Source organism: Squalius cephalus (genome assembly GCF_949319135.1).
Source record: "Squalius cephalus genome assembly, chromosome: 10".
Classification (NCBI taxonomy): Eukaryota; Metazoa; Chordata; class Actinopteri; order Cypriniformes; family Leuciscidae; genus Squalius; species Squalius cephalus.
In genome coordinates this window covers 27,754,162-27,780,715 of record NC_137131.1, presented here as the reverse complement: position 1 = coordinate 27,780,715, position 26,554 = coordinate 27,754,162, and the positions used below count along the sequence as shown (strand labels likewise).

The following is a 26,554-nucleotide window of genomic DNA, read 5'->3' as shown; positions in this document are numbered from 1 at the left end:
AAATCAAGGGAAAAAACAGACGTAACAGGTCAGATTTACTGAACGAAACAAGTTCATTTCACTGAAAAATGAGTGAGTTAATAGAAAAAAGGTATGTAAAGTCAATAACTAATAAGGAGAGTAAATATTAAACTGAAGTGTTTTTATATGATTTTGCACAAGATGATATAGGAGAGATCTTTTAGTTTAATTAATTCGTTTTGTGGGTCACCATACATTGTGCTGGAGAGTAGAGCATGTGCTTCGGTCGAGGATGAGCAGAGAAATACTGATGTTATGCTGCATGTTGCTTTATTTAAAGGCAGTAACTCTGTAGCTGCTGATGCAGTGATAAGCAGTTTGCTGAGTACTTTAGCACATGCATGTGTGCTATTGCTATAGCTAACGATGAACTGCAAAGATTTGAGTTAAAGTCAAGTTTGTGATTATTTCACTATTACACATTGTGTTTGCAGTTTTATATTAAGAAATATTCCTTTTCAGTGGACTGAAAGTAAATAATTTCACACTACTAACACCGTATAAATACTAGTTTTTAAACTTGGACTGTTTGAAGCAATCGTTTTCCAAATAAAATTAATTACCTTCCATTGTATTATTATGGTAACATACTGTAAAAAAAGGAAAGCTGTCAATTATTGGTAGGAGAGCTGTTAATTAAATAAATAGTACATTACTGGCAACCACAGCTGCCAGTAGATTACCATTATTTTAAAGCACAATTTTTTTACAGTGTAGGTTTATGTAATATTCTGAGTTTGCATTTCACATATTAATTTTGAGGAATACTGAATGTGTTTTTGTGCAAGTGAGATGAGTAAATGCCTGCTCACATTTAGTCTAGAACTACAAATACCCATCATGTTTACACACAGTGCACACAACGCTTCTGCACTTACTCCCGATGCTCTCAACATGAGGACAGGAGAGGTGTCAGTTAATACATGGGAAAACAAAATAACTTGCATTACTTATTTGAAAAAGTATCTCAGATATTTTGTTGTAAATTTAAAAGTAATGCGTTACTTTACTCGTTACTTGAAAAAAAGTCTTTTCATTCTCCTTTTTTTAGTTTGTCAAGAGAATGAAAGTGCTATTTTTGAAGAGTGTGCATGTGTGTGTGTGAGTGATCTAGATCCCTGAGTATGAACTAAGAGGGAACACACAATTGAATAAAGCAAAACAACAGAGAACAAAATAGTAGTAGTCATCAGATTCCATGCTCATTATTTACCGGAATAATCTGACATTAATTTGATTTTAACCCAATTTATTTATACAAGTTGTTACTCCACCAACTGCATGACATCATTAATGATAGGTTTCATGGTTTGGGGAAAGTCGTGACTAGCTAGCCTATATCATTGTACAGGAAACCCACGCCAGTATGGACTTATGGACCAACTTTGGCCCACCCCTACATAAGTGCCTGGTGTAAAGGCACTTTCACACTAAACATGACACAAAAAAGGTAAATGAATCATTGACAAAAGGCCCATTCACACCAAAAGTGAAACAAATAAACATCAGGCTGAAGGAAACATTACCTGGAGCCTGTGAAACAGGGGCCTTTGATGGATGACTCTTCAGCGAAGTTCTCAAAGCAGCTCGCTTTTTCTTTAGATCTTCCAACTCTTTCCCCAGACTTCTCATACAAACACAAATTATTAGTTATTCTTGGTCTCTAAAGGCTTTATTATTATTATTATTATTTTACATAAGCATACACCAAGGGTTAATAACACACATTTTACAATGTCTTTGGAGTATGAAAAGTAGTTTTTATTCTTACAGGTCGACTCTGTTGATGGCCTCAGGATCCGGTGGAGGAATCATGAAGCAAACTCCAGGAAATGTTTTGCTTGTCCCATCATTGGACTGAACCTCCCAGTTGTCATTGTCTGTGTTGGACTTCAGATTAAACAGCTCTCCTCTGTCCAATGAAACCTGAGAAGAATCCCATGATTAACAAATGAATAGAATAATGAATTAATAGCACATTAGTAACCATAGCTTTTCATACTACATGTTATAAAGAGATTTTTAACACCTCCTTGTGTTTTTCAGAGATTCTAACCTTGGGAGTTTTCCAGTCACATAGAGACTCAACCGTGGTAGTTTTGCTAGGAGGAGTATGGCGGAGTTTTAGTGGTGTGATGGCAGTGCTTCGCTTTCTCAGGTCAGCCAAAAGCTGCTCGTTGCGCTGTAGTGGCCTTTCCTCAGCCTGCAGACACACAGAAAAGAAGATATTGTCACATTCAGAGCTGTATTGTTTTTTATATATATATATATACAGTGGAACTGCAAAGAAACTTGCATGAGCACTGTATGAGAAATCCTTTTACTGATATTTAATTTATAATTATTTAAAATATACAATAGTCAACATTTGAAGTGGATCAAATGAACTTTCATGAACTTTTTCAACAACTTTGATGAACTTTTTTGATCCACTTCAAATGTTGACTACTGTAGTTTAAAATGTGATTTGACCTCAAGCTGCATCTGAATTTCAGTGTTGGTTTTGCCATTGAGTGATTTGGCATCAACAGTGGAGCCGAGTTTAGACAAAGACTCAGACAAGGTATCTGCATCCAGTTGGTACTGTTGAGAAAAACACAAATTTGTTTAGGCTTTACTCATGCACAAACTATTTATAACAAAAATGTGCTTAATGGAAATGATTGATCCATCCATCTGCCCTACCTACCCTTTTGTACTCCTCTAAATTGTCCAGATGTGTTTCCTGACAGATGCAAAGATTCAGAAACTTCTGCCATTCATTCCTCACAGTGTCTCTTTGGGCCTGGGCACACAAACAGCACATCAGAGCTCAGCTTTGCTTATGTTGATGTTGTGTCATACTGAATGCAGTATATAATTATTGAACACATCATTTAATTAACGAAGTTAATTAAATAAGTAAAACAAATTATATAAGTCAACTCTTATTTACAATACCACACATTGTCAGCAGCGTAAAACACAAATTTCAAACTCAGCTCCTGGAGGGCCACTGTCCTGCAGAGTTTAGCTCCAACACACCTGCCTGGATGTTTCTTGCAGAGATGGTCTTTTTATTGGGAGATACGAGGGTCCGTGGCTCTACCATTGGAGAAAGCGTAACGGCTAACTTGGATCACGTGTGCCTTGACGTCATTGAATTTCGTTCAGAGTTGTGCGACAGTAAATCACTGTTTGCGGATACCATAGAAATGAATGAATGCCGTAAACTGAATCCTACCTGTCGCGTGATTGTCTGTGAATTCTCTTAGAAAACAGTTTTTTTTTGGTGTAAACTCTAAAAATAGATAAATCCAAAATTAATGTTTAAGAGCAAACATGTTAAAGATTAGCCGTTGGGCTGTCAATTCATTAAATGATAAGCTGTTTTCCCACAAAAGCAGTTGATTCAGCATAGTGAAGCCTCTCTTCCATTGACATCCCATTCAAAACAAATGGCCCCTGGTTTCCTTCCCTGCATACCACAGCATTTGCAGGCGTTCCACTTTTTTTTGCTAACCTTGCAGGCTTGCCTTCAAGTGGTTTGTTTCTAGCACTCCTAAAGACCTTGATTAACTGGATCAGGTGTGTTGAATAGCGAAACTCTGCAGGACAGTGGCCCTCTAGGAGCTGAGTTTGACACCCCTGAAACAACAAATCTAAGAATGTCAAATATTGCTGCAGTTGCCAATGCCAAAAATATCACATTATATAGCTGGGCATCTTGTTTGTGTTTTCTGACCTGAATAGTGCTGGCAGCAGGATGTTTCAGCTCAATCAGTCGGTCTCCGTCATCCTGCAATTTGTTGACTTCACTTTCATGCGACAGCAGACTGTTATTCTTGAAGATCTGCAACAGACAATAGCTCACAGGTCTAATATAATGTTTTATTTAAGATGTGCTGCCACTTCTGCAATTAACCAACAGGAGAGCAAAACCACAAGTTACTTCTTGCCTGTATGATCAGTCTTGTTTATTCTCATTGCTGTCCTAATTTTAGATGTTAATTTAAAAAAAAAAAAATGGTCTGTGGTTCTCAGACTTTTTTGAATCCCTGTCATAAGCCCAAACTGTTTGTGGATTGCCCATTGCATTTGTGCAGTGGTATTTGAACAAAATATAAAAGATAAGAATTTCTTTCCTTTTTTTTAAATGTTACCAAAAAAAAATTGGAATGAAGGATTGTTGTGATATGTATATGTAATCATGTAGACTATTAATGAGAATGTTTGTATGTGGGATAAAATCAGATTCCGGTATGTTACATGGATTACTTAGCCCGACGTCGTCATACTCAGATTCTAGTCAGAATATGAGTCTGATACTGCTCCATTGGGCTGTGATTAGGGGTCGTGTTTCAACCGAACCAGAAAAGAAAATAGGTGTGTTCGACATCGGCTGCGGCTGGATGTAACCGATCGGCGAGAGTAGCCGCGTGCAGGCGGGGAGGAGTTGCAAACGGAGACGTGAAGTTAGACACTTTCTGGTTCCCGTAGTGACCTTTCACGTGGTGTTTGCATACTTTACCACAGCTGAAGTGAAATAAATGCAATATTTGCCAAATAATTCACAGATGTTTCAGAGACATTTTCATTCAATACTTTTAATACATTCAATACTGACGTCTGTTTGAACAAGAATAAAGTTCAACATAAGCTACTATCAATGAAGTGGAGTCTACATTTTTAATCAGTTTTAATTTGATAAACATGACACAATATAACATCGCAACTACATGAAAAGAGTGTTTACTGTTATAAAAAAACTGATTTGTGAGCTTTAGAGGCATTGGCGTAGGAACCGGCGGGGACGGGGGGACGGGGGGGAAGTGTCCCCCTCAATAAATGCTGCATGTGTCCAACCCAAAAATTAGCCTATACCGCAGGGACAAAAACTGTACATTTGGAACTTTTATTTTGAAAGCGCGACAAAGAAGATATCTGTTTTTTCCAGCAAGTCAAACCCAGAGTGATAGGTCAAACCTTCCCATTTCATGCTATGTTTGAATAATCACCATTCGCCAATCACCAGCTTCATATTCTTCACTTTTCACCTATAGTCGGAGCATCTGATTGGTAGAGAGAAGTTAACATTACACTAGGAACATATAAATACGTTACCGGTGTGCACCAGCTTTGAACTGGAATAAGACTCGACTTTGTATGAGGTAAATTAGTCTCAGTCAAGCGGTTGAAATAAGCAAGCTTTTTAAAATTTAATTATGGATACGAGGCATATGACGATTAAATCAACAATGGAATTTTGAATGGCATGTGTGTTATGCTTTGCGAGAGGTGCTAACTAACGTTACGTTAGATAGCTAGCCACATAGCTATAGATATAGCTGGCAATCGATTTCTCTGCGTTAACCTTAGCAAAAGTAAAATGTTCTGTCATCTCATTTCAGAATAATGCCACCCCACAAAAAATTAAAACCATCATCAATGGACATAACGTTATACTGCCCGCAATTACAGGGGGGCTTGTACACTTTTATGTTTCCCAACTCCAATATTTGTCTAATAATAGACAGATTGGATGATTTTGTTTCTTTATTTGCTGTTTGAGATTCCATACATGTTCCATACAATCCGGCCAATCGTGGAACAGCTGTGTCGTCATCTGAGCTCGTGCAGCCCAGTGCAGCCGCTCTTGAGAAGCTGCACTGGCTGAGTTCTCCAGCTACTCTCGAATCGCTCTCAGGGTGCTTTGATGGCATACGTCACAGTCACAGTTGGCGCTGTATCAAGTCGGACAAAATTTCTAACCGGCATGCACTGCTTTAAGTCAGCCGCTGATCGTTCTGTGCAGAGCTGCATGAAGTCGAACAAGCCTAATGCCTCTGCACTCAATTGGATAGACCTACAACCAATCAGAGCAATGGAGTAAGTGACGTATGTTCTTCATTCATCTTTCCGATTGACAAATGCCTTGATCGCGGTTCTCTGTTCCTCTTTTAAAATTAATGCGCTGCTGTTAATGCAAGGTCTATCCAATTGAGTGCAGAGGCATTTTCTTTCCTGGTTCGGTTGAAACACGCCCCATGATCACAGTCCAATGGAGTTGTATCAGACTCATAATCTGACCTTTCTTATACTGTCTATGATTCTGACTAGAATCTGAGTATGACGACGTCAGGCTAATGGATTACGGTAATGAGGATGTAAATGACTGCAGGTGTTGAGCTTGGTAACACATTGCACTGATGAAGGATTGAACCCGAAAACGTTTTGCACTCTTGCACTTGTTTGCACTTTGGCACTTTATTTGTGGCCTCTGGAAAATAAATCTCATGAGCTTTTTGGCCGATATTGGTGTACAGATTATTTTTTTTTTCTTATCTTTGATTTACTTTTGGATTTACTCACCGCAAGAAGATATCACTTATCAGTTTGGGACTAATGTTTGGCGCTACCCCTGTCCATCCCCTTGTTTTACAAAATATAATACACACTTATTTTTGATTCACTGACCATATGTAAATATTTATGGGGGAAAAGGACTAAAACATGTTAAGGAATACATTAAGGATTTGCAATTAATGTTAGCATATTTTCTCTTGCAACATTAATTAGATTATCAATGTGACTATGTACAAAGGCCTATTTTTATAGGGCCAAATTAGCCTGACAAGGCTACACACCATTGGCAGGGTTCAATCCGAGGGGCGGGATAAACGGTTGTCTTTCAAATTACCTCTGCACTGGATAGGATAGCGCTACAACCAACCAGAGCGTTTTCCCACCAGCGGAGCTAGTTGATAGATTCAACTTTTGCCGTATCCGGTCGGCAAAACTCCGAACACAACTTCCTTTTTTAAGAATGACTTCAGTGCCATTCTTTGTTCTTTTCTCAAAGAAAAGCTTAACTCCAAGTCTTCCAGAGTCGCGGCCAAAGCCGGTTCGAAAGACCACTGTTCGCCAGCAGCAGGAGCCATCTTCTTTGTTTTCAAGTAGCAGGGAATTCACACAGAACCGTCACAACTCTGCCATCATTATGTTAAGCCTGCCCACCGACTCTATACACGATGTGATTGGCCTGACTAGAGTTTGGTTTTTCCAGCTTGCAAGCCAACGGAGAGTTGCTAGACGACACTGGCTGCAAAATAAAATTTGCTGCCGCAAAGGTGCGTCTAGATTTCTAGGCTGGGGCTGAATTTCTTATAGGGCTGAATAATAATCTACATTTAAAAAGGGTTTGTTACTTATATGTTTTGTTACCCTAACCTTAATGTGTCTATAATCTTCATCATAACTACTGGTCTGAGACTGCTGTTTGGCGCTGTTGTCTTTTGGCCAATGTTGTCTTAAAGTTATTCATTGTTGAATGCGGCAGCACATGCACTGTTCGCGAAATGAGATATGTCTAGCTGCTGACCCAGTGCCAAATGTGACAGCAGTTTCAAGACAGATGTGCCAGGCCAGCAGTCTCAGACTAGAAGTCTACTTCACGACTAACCACTAACCTCAGTTAGGCTCCCCCTAACTTCTGGTCTGAGACTGTTGTCCTTAACCCTCAGGTTGTGTTCAAAACCCCTTAACACTTTTGATTTGTTCCCGGTCAAAAATGACCGGCCTATAAAGAATAGCTTATAAATCGCTCATTATACTATATTATCACCCAATATTGGATTCAATCTTTTTGTCAATTTGTTCTCTTTCAATTAAGACTGGTTTTATATTTCTATTTTCATCTGATTAATCATAGGCCTCATTTATCTGAGAGTAGGCATCTAATTTTTTGAGTAAAAAAAGCATTATTTATGAATACTTTTCACCATTTTACACATATGTGCACAATTTTCACCAGGAAGTTTGTGTTGAAATACTTTTATTTTGTAAAAAATGGCACATAGTCACACTTGTGGTGTTCCCGGTCAAAAATGGCCTGCCATTGAAAGTGAATGGGAGAGACTGAAAATAAGAGAAAAATTTAGTTTTCAGGAGCATGTTATGTTCATGTACACATATGTGCATGTGTGCTTGCAAATTGATGTGCTTCCAAACATCGAGCCCTTGGACCTGTGCATGTGTGGATACATACAAACACACGCTACCCAAACACACACACATGTTGAAACACAAACTATTTTGAGTGTTACACACTTTTTGTACCAGTCACATGGGTCAATTTTTTTAAATTAAGATTTATACATCATATGAAAGCTGAATACACTTTGCATTGATGTATGGTTTGTTAGGATAGGATAATATTTGGCCGAGATACAACTATTTGAAAATCTGGACTCTGAGGGAATAAAAAAAATCGGAACATTGAGAAAATCTCCTTTAAAGTTGTCCATTTATGTTCGAGATTGTGCTGCATTCACTCACAAAAATAAATGTGTTATTTCTTTAAGGTAGGAAATGTACAAAATATCTTCATGGAACATGATCTTTATTTAATATGCTAATGATTTTTGGCATAAAAGAAAAATCGATAATTTTGACCCATACATTGTAATTTTGGCTATTGCCACAAATTTACACGTGCGACTTATGACTGGTTTTGTGAACCAGGGTCACATATAACTTCTGGGACATAATTTTAACAAGTACATTTGGCACAAAAAAAGACTGCTCATCACCAAAACAAAACCATACCCACGATGAAGCATGATGGTGCAAGCATTGATTGACCCTTATTAAAAGATTCTGACTGCTGTATTAAAAGCAAAAAAAATGTTCAAACCAAGTATTAGTTAAGGGGTGTGCACACTTGTGCAACCAGGTATTTTTATTTTTATTTTCCACATTAAAGACGAAAAAAGGATTAATTATTGATTGTAGATTGTGAATATATATGTATTTATAAAATATATTTTTGTATAGTGTTTTACAGAAATATTTTGTAATTAACCTCTAATATATCATATTTTATACATATAGTCAGTTTTTTTAAATGTTATGTAATGTGAATGAGCAGTCTCTTTTACCCTGTGTGCAACTTGTGTTTTTGAATATTTTTTTCCGGCCACCCTGATGACTGATATATTCCCCAAGCCTTCCTTTTTGAAAAAATGTTGGTCTACAGGAATATCTGTCCTTTAGTTCATTCCATTGTACAAGTCATCCAACCAGTTCAAATCCTAGCTTACCTCATACTGTCTGCGAACGTCAGCATGGTCAGCCATCTGATCACTCCAGTCCTGTTTAAGGATCTTGTTCTGCTCTTCCCTCATGTACGCCACCTCCTTCTCACAGTCCTGCATGTAGTCGTACAGGCTGTTGAGATAGTGACGTCTCCATTTTGAGTTATCCTGAAACATTGAAAATGCTAAATGAGAACTTTTCCATTCTCTCTCTGGCACCAACAGTATCTCTTAAAATTTTCAAAAATCTTCCATTTATTCAATATCAGTCATAATGTGAATGTTTTCTTACCAGTACGTTAGCATATTGCTTCTTAATGGCAGCATATTCCTCCTGGAACAACATGAGGGATGTAACGTTTTGTGAATAAAGGGTTAGTTCACTCAAAAATGAAAATTCTGTCATCAATTACTCGCCCAGTTGTTCAAAACCCATAAGACATGCTCATTTTTGAAACACAAATGAGATTTCTGTTCATCCATTGCAGGTCCACAAAACCAAAATTTTGACACTTCAGAATGTGCATTGATGAATGTTAATATGTAAATAAAAGACTGAAATAAATTTGTTCATCATATGAAGAGATTGTGGCTTGGATTAAACCATTTGATTCATAGAGATTATTTTTTTATTTGTCTTTATGAACCTTTTGAAACATCAATGTTTTAGTTTTGTGAACCTTGAAATGGAAGACAGAAACAACGAACAAGGAGTACTTGATGACATTTTTTCTTTTTCAAGAATTTTCCTGTATTTTTTCTTCCCAAAGTAAAGGCTGAGGTAACGAGGAATGCATGTCTTGGTAACAAAAAAATTGCCCAGTTGATGAAAGCTGCTCACCTGAGAGCTGGTTGATCCAGGGCATAGCTGATTGTTGTAAGACTCAATCTCCTTATGAAGGATGTTATGAGCTGCAATCTGCTTCTTCAGGTCAGCCATAGAGGGGCCATACTCATCTTTGCTTGCATCTTTCTGTAATATTCCGTATTCAGAAATACTAATTAATTACCATAATCTGGCTTTTACTGCATTGCTGGCAAAGATATTATAAATTGAAATAAGATGTATATTTGCTTTAAGATTTATCTTTGCTTTAATGTCTGTAATGGAATCTACGCTAATTTTAGTGTCTTTGTTTATCCCGAGGTTTTCCCGCAGCCTGCCGGATCCAGGCCGTATCCAGATCTGATGAAGGACCTTCGCCTGGACCCGATGACAACGCAGTGCTGAAGTGCCAACTAGTCTCTCCCTATGGAGAATCCCTTTACCATTCAATTCGCGTATCTACCGCGAATTGATAAAATAAAATAAAATTCTGTATCAAAATTATAAGGAAACACCAGTACTTTGTTTAGGCTTGGTTTGTAGGGAATTACAAACCTGCGTACATATATTCAAACGCACATAACTATAGAACCAATTCTTAATGCGCATGTGAACGCCATCAGCGTTTCTCACAGGTTCGCGTTTAAAGTCTATGTAGAGAGAATTGTGTCGTCTTAGCGGCCCCTAATTTAATAACAAATGATTGTTGCGACGGAAGCGAATCAATCATAACTAACCTTAGCTGGAAAATAACTTGACTAAAGAACCGCTATAAAGCCAAAACAATCTCTGTTACCATAATTTATACGTTTATCTCTGTAAAGCTGCTTTGAAACAATCTACATTGTTAAAAGCGCTATATAAATGAAGATGACTTGACTTGACTTGTAATATCTGTTGTTTTGTTTTTTCCTCAGCTATGAAGCTCAAACTTCTACCACATATTTATCTGCCACAAATTAATGTCGTTTGAAATCTATACAGCTTACCGTGGAACTTTGAACATGGATATCAGTTTAACTTTTGTATGAATTTAATATGAAGATCAAATTTTTGACAATTCACCACTTCATGTGTTTTCACTAATCAGATCGCTATCCAATTGTGAAAAGACCAGGTGTAAATGCCTTCTGTATCGTATTAGAGACTGACTGTAGCCTAATCACTCAAGCCAATTCAGGAAGTAGTTTGAAGACATATTCTAGATGTGACTCAGCTAAATTAAATGGGATCTGGATGTCAAAGCCTCCCAAAATGACAAAAATAAAAATGTGAAAGCATGTTACATCTGCTTCTGGTAACCAAATTCCACAGTCCTACTTCGGAGAGGAGTGTATCGTAGAGGAGTGCAAACTGGCGCAAATGAAATTGAATGTTCAGCATGGCATCCCACATTTATCTTCATTAAAATCTTAATGAGTAATATTTTTTTTCTCACCAGTGCTTATTTAGCTATTTCTCCCATTATGATCCTTTATTTAGGGCTGATGTTAAACAAAAGGCAGCACATAACATTGTTGTTTTGTTTTTTTTTAGCTTTTGTGAAGTGAACTCCATTGAATTTACATACAGCGTGGTTACTGGCTAGATTTGGTAGAGGAGATGGGAGTGGGATGCTGGGTGGGACCATCGAAGATGCAGCAGACTTGGAGCTGGGCAGGAAAAGTGGAGACACAGGAGCCTTGGAACTGGGAGGGACCAGTGGAGACACAGGAGCCTTGGGGCTGGGCGGGACCAGAGGAGACACAGGAGCCTTGGGGCTGGACAGCAACAGCAGTGTTGAAGTAGACTTGGCTTGGGAATAGGAGGGAACCCGGGCATCCATTATATTGACCATGCTGGTTGGCATGGATAAAATCCATCTCCACACCTTAAAATTCCACTAAAATCCCCACTGGGATGGCCATGGGCACCGGCTCTCACACCTGATCAGACACAACGACTGGCTCAGGGATGAGTAGGGCTTCAGGCTCTGGGTGACATTCTCCATCCGTGGCAGGTCCATGGCGGGCGCTGGCTCTGGCTGTTGACTCAGGGTGGGCACTGGCTCAGGTTCTGGGTCTACTGTCGACCCTGTCTCTGTGACTGTGGTGAGTTGGGTTAGGGGTTGTCTTGATTCGGGTTCTGCTGCAATCATTGGCTCTGGCTCAGTGGTAGGTGCGAGGAAGGATGGAGAAGGACCAGAGAGGACTTCCAAGGCAGATTGTAAATAACCATAAGTATATTTTATTACAGAAAAGGTGATTGTCTTTTATTTTGAAATGTTTTGTATTGAAATGGTTGACTTCCGGTCTTAAGCTACACGCTTTTGTTTTCTTTTTGAATGCTCGCTCCCAAGCTAGCGCAGTTTATAGCATATAGCTTGTTATCCCAAATACGGCAATAACTTTGACACGGAGACCTGGTAAACGTCGAATTTCATACTTGCAGCCCCTCCGAAGAGGCAAAAGGTGTGTTAATTAAATCAGTTGAGATATGAGCATTTTGTCTGTTAATATGTTCGTTTTTGCACAAATGTAAGACACCATGTAAATGTGAACAATGCTAGCTGATCAGTTACATGTTTTGTATACATTTCAGTTCTTACGTTGGTGATACCCATACAGAAAAAAAAAATATTGAAATATATTTTAAAGTGTAAAAAAAAAAAAGTGGCATATATTCCAAATACATTGAAATATATTTGCATTGTTGTTCACTTATATTTATCATTTTGAAATATATTCTGAAATATAACAAAAATATATGATGTTAAGTGTGAAATATATTTACATTTATAACGTAATGTAAAATATATGACAAAATATATAGTCATAAAATGTTTATGCTTGCTAAAGAAGGGTCGAAAATGTATTTTGATCATAGTAATTCCTCTACCTTTTCCCCTATACACAACAGTAGGCTACCATATTTCACTACTGTACTATGACACACAGCTATAATAAATACTGTACTTACATTTAAATGACTGCAATGTAAAATGACAGATAGTTGCTTTCCTAGGACTATTAGGCCATATTAGGTGGCACGTACCTAACACTAAGTGCAATTATTAGATTTATTGTTGTTTTATTGACATCTTTCCTGAAGTCATTTAAATATTGAAAATATGCACAATATTTATGATGCAAGTATAGCAGTGACACTCCAACAGTGAAGTGCACTTAAACAATAGATAGAACTCAGTGTCTAACACTGCATACACAAACTATTAAATAACTGTATTCAATTCTGTAAAAATAGGGGGAAAAACTCTGCATTCTGTGTGTTATTTCCTACATAAAATTATCATTTTAGGCCACTAAAGTCAGTAAAGGGGCAGCTGTGGCCTACTGGTTAGGGCTTTGGACTTGTAACCGAAGGGTTGCCGGTTCGATCCCTGACCAGTAGGAAAAATGTGGGTGGGGGAAGTGGTAGAGCACTGCTCTCTCATGCCCACATCCACGGCTGAAGTGGTCTATCTAAAAAATAAATTGAAAATGTGTTGTTTGTTTGTGAAAATGTTAACTTTTTAAATTTCAAAATATATTTCAAATGAAACAATTTGCAAAAGTTAAAACATATATGAACATATGAATATATTTCAAATATATTTATTTTGTGTATGGGTATGGTGAATGGATTAAGGTTCATAAAGGATTCAACATCATAAAACCATCAGTAAAAGTCTCATCCTTGTTCGGGGGGCATGCTACAGTAAGAGCTTCACCTCAGTGTGCTACATCGAGCAGCCCGTGAATTCTAAGGACAACGACAACAGCACAGGCAGCGAACTTCAACAACACGGAAAATGGACGGCATCGAAGAGCAAACACGTATAGCTACAAACCAAAATCAATGAAACGAGAGCTTTATTACATCAAGGAGATACAGACAGCATGTCAAGGCAGGAATTAAAGGACGATATTGAATGCAAAGAAAAACAATTAGCTGAACTCCATAAAATGGAGGCTGCGACCGAGTTATCATTACCCAGGCATTCAGAGCGGCCTAGTGTGTTAAAGGAGAAAATGCTAGCCTACCAAAAAGACGAACTGATTAAAAAGGACAAAAAACTGCTAAGTCTCTATGAACAATGGAAAGGGCAAATCAGAACATCCAGAGAAAGCCTAAAGACTGACTTATCAGAGCACAAGTTGTGTGCAATGGGCGATGACATTGAAAAAGGTTTGAACAACATGATGAAGGTGTACAGTGAAATAAGGGAGCGTAATATGCCATCCTCTGACACAAGACGCAAAATGGACTCTTGTGAAGCAGTAACTAAGGACATTATAAAAATACTTAATGAACGTATAACAGCAATAGACGGTGATTTTGAAGCAGATAGAGAAAGGCAACGCCTTCATTAGCTACTGTCACACCAGTACGCCCGCTCCATCTACGGTACCGCCTCTCAGTCTAGTGTCGGTAAGCAGTCGGACACTTCAAGCATCACAGCCAAAAGGATTGATGCAGCTGCAGAGTTGGCTGCAAAGGAAGCAGAATATAAAATTGTGCAGGAGGAAATTAAACAAAAGGAAAAAATGAAAGATATAGAATCTGAACTTGAGCGTTTAAAGGCAGAAAGGGAAATGCAAGATGCTCGCGCAAAACTTGAGATCTACGACAGAGAAATGAACATGGATATGGACAATCCACAAATACAACCGAATAATATGCCTTTCTCTGTTGACCACCAATCTGTTAATGAAGCACCAGCTCTCTCTTGTGGCTTACCACCATTAATGCCACAAAACAATGTGTCTATCCATATGTCAAATCACACGGTGAACAATCCAAACCCTCAAATTGTCACTCAAGCACCTCCCACAGACATTTCCCAGTTGGCCCAAGCAATTCAAAACAGTATAGCCATAAACAGAATCCCAGTGCCAATGCCCACAGTGTTCAGCGGAGATCCAATTAACTACATTGAATGGAAGGCTTCATTCTCTTCACTTGTAGACTGCAAAGGCATCTCACCTGCTGATAAACTTCACTTGCTCAAAAGGTACGTCACAGGCCCAGCACAAAAATGTCTTGAGGGCACATTCTATCGCAGTGATGAAGAGGCATACAAGCATGCATGCCAAAAGCTTGACCAATGTTATGGACCACCTTTTGTTGTCCAAAGAGCTCTCAGAAACAAACTGTCAAAATGGCCAAAATAAGCTCAAAGGATGCAGAAGGATTAAGGACATTTTCACACTTTCTAAATGCATGTCTCCAAGCACACCATATGTAAAAGGCCTAGAGATACTAAGTGACTGTGAGGAAAATCAAAAGATGCTGCAGAAAGTTCCTGACTGGCTGGCAGCCCGGTGGAATCGCCAAGTTACAGTTACACTTATGGACGGCAAGGATTTCCCCTCTTTTAAGGACTTTGCACAATTTGTGGCAGTTGAAGCAGAGATTGCATGCAACCCAGTCACTTCTTCATATGCTCTTCACTCATGCAGCTCATCCTACGAGAAAAGGACCACAAAGGACTTTAAACCAAACAGATCAACACAAGTCTTCATAACTCAAACCTCGGTACAAAACAACAAGGCAAGGACAAGCAAGACAAAATTAAAGGTACCCTGCATGTTTTGCAAAGATGAAAAACACCAGTTGTCAAAGTGCCCTAACTTTTCAGATCATCCCTTAGAGGAGAAGCGCACATATGTTAAGGACAATAAACTGTGCTATGGATGCTTAAAGCTGGGCCATAACGCCAAAGATTGTTGCCATCGCCACACTTGTGACATTTGCAAAGGAAGGCATCCCACTTGTCTGCACAATGACAATCACAAGGCATATGAAAGGTCTCGCAGCTCTGGCAACACCGCTCCAAGCACTCCAAATGAAACCGCGGCAGTCACAGCTCTCAACGTTACTAAGGTGGGTGAGTCAAGTAGCACATCCATGATCGTTCCTGTATGGGTGTCTACGGTTCAGAGCCTGTTTAAAGAGCAATTAGTTTACGCACTATTAGACACACAAAGTGACAGCACATTTGTCTGTGAAGAATTAAGCAACCAGCTACGAGCGGACACTCACCCTGTAAAGTTAAAGCTAACTACCATGCTGGGTGTTCACTCTATTGTTAAGAGTCACAGGGTATCTGGACTGCGTGTGAGAGGTTATGACTCAGACATTTGCATCGACCTACCCCCCTCATATACCAAAGACTTTATTCCAGTTAACTATGACAACATACCCACTAGTGACACAGCAAAACATACAATGGCCAATAACAAAGAACGAAGAACAACAAAGAAACAACAAAGAACAACAAAGAAATTGCTGATAAGATACCACCTCTTCTGAGTTGTGATTGTGAATGAATTTTAATTAATCAACTTTAATTAATCAACTAACATTTGTTTTTCTTGCAGGAATAACATTCATATGCTTTTAATGTGTCCAAACTCTTTGGGGAAAAACTTGTGACTGACTGTATGTGTATAAATACAGAAAGGGGAACTGAAACTAGACATGACTAGTTCGCAAAAACCTTGTGATAAGTAATCAGAAAATCAGAGTTTGCTTATGCCAGTGACAGAGGGAAAAGGTTGGGGCTTTTGAACCAATTGAACCAATCATATTGAAGGTGACATGTTAGTCTTATTTGTTTTCTTGATTCTATAAAAACTGTTGTATATGTGTTTTTCGGTGGGATTCTCAATGGAATTTGTCTGAGATCCTCCGGCCTTGCTTCTTGGGAGAGATTCCCTGAGAACTGCTCGGGAAGATCTCCTGGCCGTGATTAAAGCATTTAAAGGACATTTGCAGGTCTGATTTATTCCTGCGCAGGAAGCTAGTTTAGGAAGCTAGTTTAGGAAGCTAGTTTAGGGAAGCAAGTTAGTTAGAAAACTCGGCCAGTTGTCGACTGAAGACGCAAGAGCTAGAGTATTAAGGTATTGGTGTCGATTTGGAGACGCCAGAGAGTTTAAGGTATTGGTGTCGATTTGGAGACGCCAGAGATATTAAGATCAGTTGGGTGTCGAGTGCAGACGCCCCAGATAGTTAGGTTTAGGAGGAAAATATCCACGACATTTTGGCGAGCCAGCCAGGAGTCCTCGGAATTCTCCCTCTGTCGGATGGAGGGGAGCGAGGAACCACGTTGTCTTCACTCTGCAGACTGCAGAACTCTGTTCGACAGAGGGACCATTCCAGTCGGGCTAAAAGGACTTAAGGTAGGATGGACAGACTTGACATTTTTCCTTTGAAATGCTTCTAAATTAATTAAAAGGTTTAATTAAAAATTGGCTTTTCTGTTAAGTAAAATTTTGAAGAAAACTGGTAATCAGATTTAAAAGATTTAGTGAAAAAAAAAAAAAATGTTTTACCTTTGCTAAAAATGTTTGACCTTGTCTATTAAGGGCAATGAATGATTATGGTTAAATTCAACCAAATTAGTATATGTTGAGTATTTTATTTGTTGTGTTTGAGAGTGCGCCCAGAAAGCTCTTAATGAAACTTTGTTCTGCAAATAGCAACTTGTTATGCTGGAAACCAGATTTGAGAGGGAAAATACCCTGAGAAGCTGCAGTATTGAAACTTGCTTTTTGTTTGACATTTTGTTTGAAAAGACTTTGATTTTGATTGAATTAAAGAAAGGTTAATAAAGAAGGATAAAGAGAGAAATGTTGAAATAAGATCAATAGATCATTAAAACAAATTAAGAAATTGTTAAAATTACAAATCATAATAATAGGAATATGCATTCTGTGATAATTAGGAAATTTTGAGTAATGAAGAAACTTTTATGAGTTAGACTTTGATTTATTAAAGTAGATGAGATATATAGAACTGAGCAATAGAATTTAAGCAATTCACTGCTTTTGAATTTAGGCAATCACTTAAAGTGATGAATAAATAATAAGATATTAACTGCACGTGTCTAAATATTATACTTTCTATATGAAGGCGTCTAGAATTTGTATCCCGTTATCCCTTGTGGGAGACAGTGTGAAAAATTGATCCATTGCAGAGAGACAATGGTTTATGTTTAACTAAGATCATTTTTTGTGCATTGTGCATAGTATGAGAATGAGATTGGGTGACCAACTTTAAATATAAATTGTGATTTGAACAAGCACATAACAGACATCTTAGAGTCATTTTATTTTGGTTTCTTGTAAGTAAAAAAGAGAAGACAAAGAATTCTTTTCGTTTACATTATACACTGTATTATAATTGGAGTTTTCCTGCTTTTTCCTGCGTCTTTGCAAAGAAGAAGTGCTTGCTTTTTTCCGCAATGAAGGACTAAGCTTTTTAATAAATTGAAGAATTGCTGTGTTGTAAACCAGAAGAGACTTTTGGAAATTAAGCTGTTTAATTTGATTTTTGCGGTTCTCTGAGTGTTCAAGAATTTCAGACAGCTACCTTGAAAAGTGGGATGACTGCAGAAAAATAAAAGAGGAAGTGGGGCCTGCAGCCGCCCTCCTGAAAGAGGAAGTTGAGACTTCTGAGAGGGGTCAGCATGGGGAGACTGATTCAGCCTGCAAAGGTGACAATTCACTTGAGACTTTTCCTAAAGACAATTTTGCCATGCATTATGACATTTTGTGGCAGGAGATGCAAAAGCCAAACCGATGAGAGTGCGATCACAGCCTGACGATCCAATGTATCAGCCTGAAGTCAACTGAATGACAATCCACACAGAAAGACAATCAGCCTTGTGGGCTAGGTGCTGCATTTTCAATGATCACTACAGAGACCGTTTCAAATTTAGTTATTATTTAACTTGATTGTTTTTGATTATCCACTGGTTTCAGCAATTCTTCATATTTCTTCATATTCTTCATTATTCTTCAACTAACTCTTTGAATCTGCTTCCAATAGCTACCAGTAACAGCTCTTCTGCTGGAAGTTCAATAGCGGAAGTTAACATTTAAGGCTGGATATGGCAGTAAGAGTTATGTAAAAGCATTAATAGGTTATTAACATTGCAGAATTCTATGGAAAAGAAAAATACAATATAGGCCACAAGGCGTCTAAAGAGAAATTATGACTAGAAAAGTAAAAATATTGGTCACTCCATTTCATTTAAAGGTAATTTTCTAGATTCAATAGAAACAATGTTTTCTAATTATAGACTTTTGAAATCACATGCTGTCATCATCAAGGGTACGAGATAGAAATGATATTTTCTTTTTGTCCATGGATCAAAGTTTGTTTGAAGATTTCTAAATCTTCTTTTAAATAGCTTATGAGCAACAACAAAAAGTTGAAAAATTGAAATTGTGCAAAGAATGACAAATTGCATTTGAGAAATTTAAATGGATTCTCTCAACTGCAATTGTAGGTGTATACGATTATTATTATTAAAAGTGTTTATTCTATTTGATTTCGGTTTACGTCCACTGTGTAAACTCAATCACATGTTTAGGAGGAAAATATCCACGACATGATGTTGGACTACTGTCCCAGAACTTTAGCTCCAAGACAAGTTCTACGAGGAGAAGGTGATGAGCCATATGCCATCCGCACAGACCTAGGGTGGAGTATCTTTGGATGCTCCACACCAGCGCTCAATGAAACTCAGTCAAGTTTGTGTCATAGAATCACAATAAAGGAATTACCCCCTGTAACTCCCATGGACGTGATTAATGTGCTTAGAGTCAGATTTTAAGGACACAAAGGCAAGCGACAAAACAGTCTCACAAGAGGATCTCATCTTTTTGGGCAAGCTTAAGGAGGGAATGAGGAAAAACGAACAAGGACACTGTGAGATGCCTTCACCATTCAGACAAAGGCCACACTTACCCAACAACAGAAAGCTTGCTGAAATCAGACTCAAACACTTAAAGCGAAAGTTCAACAAAGATGAAAAGTACAAAAGAGACTATATATATATATATATATATATATATATATATATATATATATACTGTATATATATATATATATCTCCGGTGAATTCCGGTGAGAATACGCTGTGCGCGCCTTGCTGCCGCTTCTCGCTGGAACTTTTTGTTTTTGTTTGTTTGTTTTGAACACTGTGCTGTGTTTCGCGTCTACTGTGTTATCCTCCTGCTGAACTGGACGTTTGCTTGGACTTTATTGCTGTCACGACTCACTTTCCTCTGGATCTTATTTCGGATACAACGCAGACACGGACTTATTCGGATACAACGCAGACACGCTGTAACTTTTGTCTGTCTGTTTTGAACACTGCTGTGTTTCGTGTCTACTGTGTCATCATCTTCCCTGCTGAACTGGACGTTTCCCTGGACTTTATCGATTGTCACTTACCTCTGGATATTATTTTGGATACAACGCAGACACTGACAACTCAACTCATCACTGGCATTCATCCAACTCACACTACTCATCTGGGGCCAGTTGCACCAACAGGGCGTACGCCTGGTCTTAAGGTAAGTAGGTCTTAACTCAGCATTCTAAGTCCGACCTAAAAGTTACGACCGTTGCACCATCCAGGCTTAAGTCCTCTTCTCGCTAAGACCGGGCGTAAATCTTACGCCTAGTCAGTAGCAGGCGTAAATGCAAAATCTAGGCATATAATAGCGTTAATAGCCGTTATCCGATAGATAATGTTTCTATAGTAACCACTTCGTAACCACATAAGTAAATACAGTAGTAAAGACATGGCGCGCCTTATACACAGACTTTACAATGAGCGGGCTTTTAGACGGGAGAGAGTTATTCGGGACAGAAGCAATCCATTGGACCTTTACAATGATGAGGAGCTGATAGAGAGGTTTCGATTCTGTCGGAGGGATATATATGAACTTGTTGAAGAGCTGTCACCCGACTTACAGTATGTATCGGACCACAACGCAGCATTGACACCAGCATTACAGCTATTAATAGCGCTACGTTTTTATGCAAATGGTGCGTTTCAAAACACTGTTGGAGATATAATGTCCACAAATCCACCGCATGTCGGGCCATCCGCAGAGTGTCACTGGTACTGAGCCGTCGCCTTCCGCGATCTGCTCACCGCCCTTAGTTTACAGCGTAACCTAGCAACGCGCGCTGCTGGTCAACAACACATGAACGCGCAACGCTAAGACCAGGCGTAGTTAAGCCTAGGCTTAAGTTTGGTTGGTGCAACAGACGTTAGGTCAACTCTAAAGACTGGTCTTAACTAAGACCTACTTAGCAGTTAGGACCAGGCTTAGTAAAGCCCTGTTGGTGCAACTGGCTCCTGCTGATTGCCTATCCTCGCACTACTCCACTGTACCTTCTACATAGGTGGCCGGTGAGTCTCCACTCCCTCGCTTATCTATCGTGGACAGTCTTTTGGATGGTTGGTTACCCCCAGTCATTCAATTTATTTGAAAGGTCGTCATGCTGTGTTGATCGTGCACAATTAGCAACGAGAGTACTGCTGCTTTCTTGCATTTTTTGCAAGGAAAGTACGTTTTTCAACTGCCAGTGATGTTGTGTTGTCCCGCGGTCTGAATATGCATATTATTTGCAACATCTCTGCACTGCTTGGAGTTTTAACTCTGGGTTTATTGCTCAACTGTGTACCTATGGCTCTCAACTATTCATTACTCCAACTGCGTAGCCTGAAATCTCATCCTCGTCTTGATGCGACTACATACAGACTCTGCACGGAGCTCGGGGTTGCTAGGCGACCGCGCTATGTACATTGTTCCTGTCGTCGCCATTTCTCATCGTGCTGTCCATCGTCGTTAGCCATTCCTTCCATCTGGTCGAACAGATCGGATATCTGTAATTCTATGCTGCCGTCTACTCACCGTGGAATACATCTTACCTCACTAATAACGGTTTCCTGTGATCTGTCTCTGACTAATCCATATACACGCAATAATTGCGCGTTCGATCCTGCAGTTGCGCTGTTTAACTGTTGGTCTCTCACAGATAAGGCTACTGTTCTTTGCTCACTACTAACTGAGAAAAACTTTGACTTATTGCTCCTCACTGAAACATGGCAAATTCCTAATGACTATTTCCACCTTAATCTACTCACTCCCTCTGGATACAGCTACCTGGCCAAACCTCGTCTGACATCAAGGGGTGGTGGCCTGGCTGCTGTTTATCGCAACAGCATTTCTGTCAAAACTATTGACTTTCATGTGACTTCAACCTTTGAATATTTAGTTCTCAAAGTTTCCGGCACATCTCCAATGCTCTTGATTCTCCTGTATTGTCCACCTAAATCTATGTCAAACTTTTTCAGTGAACTACATGAACTGTTAACTCTTTCATCTGTCTTATCTCAGTGTGTTATATTACTTGGTGACTTCAATATACACGTTGATACCGATTGTGCTGAATCACGCGAACTCTTGTCAGTATTTGAATGTTTCAATCTTGTACAACATGTCGATTTTGCTACACACTCAAAAGGTCACACACTTGATCTCGTCTGCACTACTGGTTTACATAATGTTTCCGTGTTTGGTTCTCAGATCGGACTGTCTGATCACCACCTCGTTGAACTAAAATGTGAAATGCCTCTTCCCCGCCTCAGGGTGAAATCCACTATAACATACCGTAACCAAAATTCTGTTGATCCTATACTATTTTCTGAATCTGTACAAACTCATCTCTCTGACATCACTGAACACACAAGCTCACTTGATATCCTTACCAAATATAATGCCTGTATTTCCACTGCCTTCAATATCCACGCCCCTCTTAAAAGTAGATTTGTGCCTTCTACGCACACGTCTCCCTGGTTTACACCTGCACTTCGCAACCTAAAAACAGCTGGTCGTCGTCTTGAACGCCTGTACAGGAAAACTGGTTTAACTGTTCACCTTACTGCTTACAATGATCATATTCAGTTCTACAAATCTGCTATAAATACTGCACGCTCTAGTTACTACTCTACCATCATTAACAATGCATCCTCTCGACCAAAAACACTGTTTTCTATACACAAAACTCACCAACCCTCCTGCACCCGCTATGAGTCACTCAGCAGACCTCTGTGAGTCATTTCTGCACTTCTTTCAAAGTAAGACTGATAGAATTTATACTCTCTTCCCATCCACTACCTCTACAGTTCTTACACATGTCTTCCCCACCTCTTCTACATTTGGTACTCTCACTGCTTTTGCCCCTCCAACCCCTGCTTATATCTCTGAGTTAATTAACAAAGCAAACTCATCTTCCTGTCATCTTGATCCTGCTCCTACTACTCTACTCAAAAAATGTGCACCCGTTATTTCACCATCGATTTCACTTCTCATCACTCAACTTCTAAGCACTGGTGTTGTTCCTCTGGAACTTAAAACTGCTGCCGTCACTCCTGTCCTAAAGAAACCTGGCCTCGACCCCTCTAACATGGCCAACTACCAACCTATTTCTAATTTACCATTTCTTTCAAAACTGCTTGAGAAAGTGGTTGCTGCTCAACTTCAAACTCATTTGTCATCCAACAACCTTTATGAATGTTTTCAATCTGGTTTTCGCACCCTTCACAGCACTGAGACTGCACTTCTTAGGGTTGTTAATGATCTCCTTGTGGCCACTGACTCTGGCTCCACCAGTATTCTAATTCTCCTAGACATTTCCTCTGCATTTGATACAATCTCTCATAGTATTCTCATTTCACAACTCTCTGCTCTTAGTATTTCTGGAACTGCCCTATCCTGGTTCACCTCCTACCTGTCTGATCGCCAGCATTACATCTCCATCCGCCAGTCTAAGTCCACTTCTGCCTCTGTCACGCACGGTGTTCCTCAGGGTTCTGTTCTTGGGCCTCTTCTCTTCATTATCTACATGCTTCCACTAGGTGATATCATCCGTCATCATGGCTTCAAATTCCACTGTTACGCAGATGATACCCAACTATACATCCACTCCCAACGCAATGTTCCTTTCCCAACGCTTTCCATATCAGCTTGTATTGATGAAATAAATGCTTGGATGACCAGTAATTTTCTCAAACTCAACACAGACAAAACAGATTTACTTCTTATTGGTTCACCTCAAACTACATCCCGGGTCTGTGTTGACAATCTCACTATTGCTGGAGTTCCGGTTCAACCTTCCACCACTGTCAAAAACCTGGGTATAATCTTTGATTCCTCCCTTTCCTTTCTCCCTCACATCTCCTCGCTCACTAAATCTGCCTTCTTCCACCTTCGCAATATTTCACGCTTACGTCCATTTCTTACCATCAGTGATGCTGAGACCCTAGTTCATGCTTTCATCAGTTCGCGGCTTGACTACTGCAATTCTCTTTTCTATGGCCTACCAAATTCATCATTAAATAAAATTCAATATATCCAGAACTCTGCCGCCAGAGTCCTCACTTACACTAATAAATCTTCCCACATTACTCCCATCTTACACAGTCTACATTGGTTACCCATCCGCTATCGCATTCAGTACAAGATACTCCTTATTACATTCAAAGCACTCCATGGTCTTGCCCCAAACTATATCTCTGACCTCATCCATACATACACACCTGTCCGCACACTTAGATCATCTGATACCGGTCTGTTGACAATCCCACGGCACAAACTATCATCATTTGGTGGAAGGGCTTTTTGCACCACTGCGCCAACTCTCTGGAATTCAATTCCACAACAAATCCGCAATCTCTCATCACTACAAGACTTCAAAACCCACATTAAAACACATCTTTTTGTCACTTGTTTTCCTAACCCCTGAATGTTCTGATTCTATATACTGTATGTACTATACCTCTACTATGTTATCCTTTTCAGTTTATATGTATTGTCTCTGTCATGTTTCTATGTTATGTGTATTTGTAATTATTGTAAAGCGACCTTGAGTCCTCAGAATGGCGCTATATAAAATAAACATATTATTATTTATATTATTATAACTTACATGAAAGAAATTATTGAAAGGGGTGATGTCGAAGAAGTACACAATGAAGGAAACAAGGTGAACAATGGTACATTCCCCATCACGGGATTTATCACCCCAAAAAGTCCACTAAACTTCGTGTTGTGTTCGATTGTTCAGCCAAACACAATGGTACAAGTCTAAACGATCATCTTCTCCAAGGGCCAGACCTGATTAACAATCTAACAGGCATCCTCCTACGGTTCAACATCCTATCAACATCCTACAACATCCTATTGCTCTAATGTGCGATATAGAGAAGATGTTCCACCAGTTTCACGTCCAGTGGTGCGACAGAAATTGCCTGAGTTTTCTGTGGTGGAAAAACGGCAACACAGAGACACAGCCACGGGTATAAAGAATGAAGGTACATCTTTTTGGTGCAACATCATCTCCAGGGTGTGCAAATTACGGATTAAAGTATTTAGCTAAAGAACACTGTCACACACATCCTGTAGGATCTGAGTTCATGGAAAATGACTTTTATGTGGATGACGGAGTCACAAGCACAGACACAGTTGAAAAGGAAATACAGCTCGCACAAGAGGCCACAGAGAAATGCAAGCAAGGAGGGCTCCGTCTACACAAATTTATCTCAAATAGCCCTGCTGTTCTACAAAGCATCACTCCATCTGAATGTGCAGTAGAGACAAAAACAAAGGACTTAACATTCAAAGACATGCCACAAGAAAGGGCCCTAGGCATCCAATGGAACGTTGAAAGGGACTGTTTCAGATTTGACAACACTTTAAAAGACCAACCAGCAACACGCAGAGGCATCTTATCTACTGTTGCATCCATCTACGACCCCCTTGGCTTCCTGGCGCCATATGTGCTTCACGGAAAAAGGATCCTGCAGGAAATGTGTCCCCAAGGTATCAACTAGGACGACTTCCTGCCAGAAGCACTGAGGCCAAGGTGGGAGAGCTGGCAACGTGACTTTGCCAACTTAGACAAGGTAAACATAACTCGTTGTTACTTTCCTGCTAGTTTCGGTGAGCTTAAAGAAATAGAGTTGCACCACTTTTCGGATGCAAGCACGAGTGGTTATGGACAATGCACCTATTTAAGAGCCAAAAAACGTTAAAGAGGAGATTCACTGTTCACTGGTAATGGCCAAAGCCCGTGTTTCTCCAACCAAGTTGACTACAATCCCCAGACTCGAGCTAACTGCAGCTGTAGTTTCAGTCTCAGTTAGTAACATGTTGAGAAATGAACTCTGCTACGCTCAAGTCAAAGAGTATTTATGGACTGATTCAAAGGTAGTTTTGGGCTACATAAACAATGAGGCGCATTTCCATACTTTTGTAGCGAATAAAGTCCAAAAGATTTGCCAAAGTACAAACCCTCAGCAATGGTTTTATGTGCCATCTGAAGAGAACCCAGCCAACAGTGCATCTAGGGGTAAATCGGTCACTGAGCTTCTCTCATCCAACTGGTTCACCGGCCCCTCCTTTCTCTGGGAGAGGGACCTGCCCACAACACAAAGTGTAGAGCTGGAAACGTCTCTTGGAGATCCAGAAGTCAGAAAAACACAGACAATGTTAACCAAAGTTACAGTGACATTTAGCCTTGCAGAACGTTTGTCCAAGTTCTCGTCATGGTCCAAAGCAGTCAAAGCTGTAGCACGTCTCATAAGAAGGGCCAAGAAAGTCCAATCAAATTGAAGTGCAGTGCATGTCATCATTCAGGATGTACAAAAACAAACATATGGAAAAGAGATAAAACTGTTAAACAAAGGCAACCAGCTTCCACATCACAACAAACTGTTCCACTTAGATATTTTCAGGGACACGGACGGTCTCATCAAGGTCGGAGGGAGACTTTCATCTATCAA

At 39.4% G+C, this 26,554-nt stretch overlaps 1 protein-coding gene across 1 annotated transcript in view; it reads right to left on the bottom strand.

Annotated features, from left to right (window-relative positions):
- evpla (envoplakin a) overlaps positions 1-26,554 on the bottom strand; it is a 127,557-nt gene that overhangs the window by 94,806 nt on the left and 6,197 nt on the right. The window contains exons 5-13 of the mRNA XM_079882583.1: positions 9,937-10,068; positions 9,388-9,429; positions 9,102-9,263; positions 3,746-3,853; positions 2,711-2,806; positions 2,494-2,604; positions 2,078-2,224; positions 1,793-1,947; positions 1,548-1,645 (exon numbers count right to left, since the gene is read on the bottom strand). Of these exons, the coding sequence (XP_079738709.1) occupies positions 1,548-1,645; positions 1,793-1,947; positions 2,078-2,224; positions 2,494-2,604; positions 2,711-2,806; positions 3,746-3,853; positions 9,102-9,263; positions 9,388-9,429; positions 9,937-10,068 (1,051 nt within the window). The remainder of the gene's footprint in view (positions 1-1,547; positions 1,646-1,792; positions 1,948-2,077; positions 2,225-2,493; positions 2,605-2,710; positions 2,807-3,745; positions 3,854-9,101; positions 9,264-9,387; positions 9,430-9,936; positions 10,069-26,554) is intronic.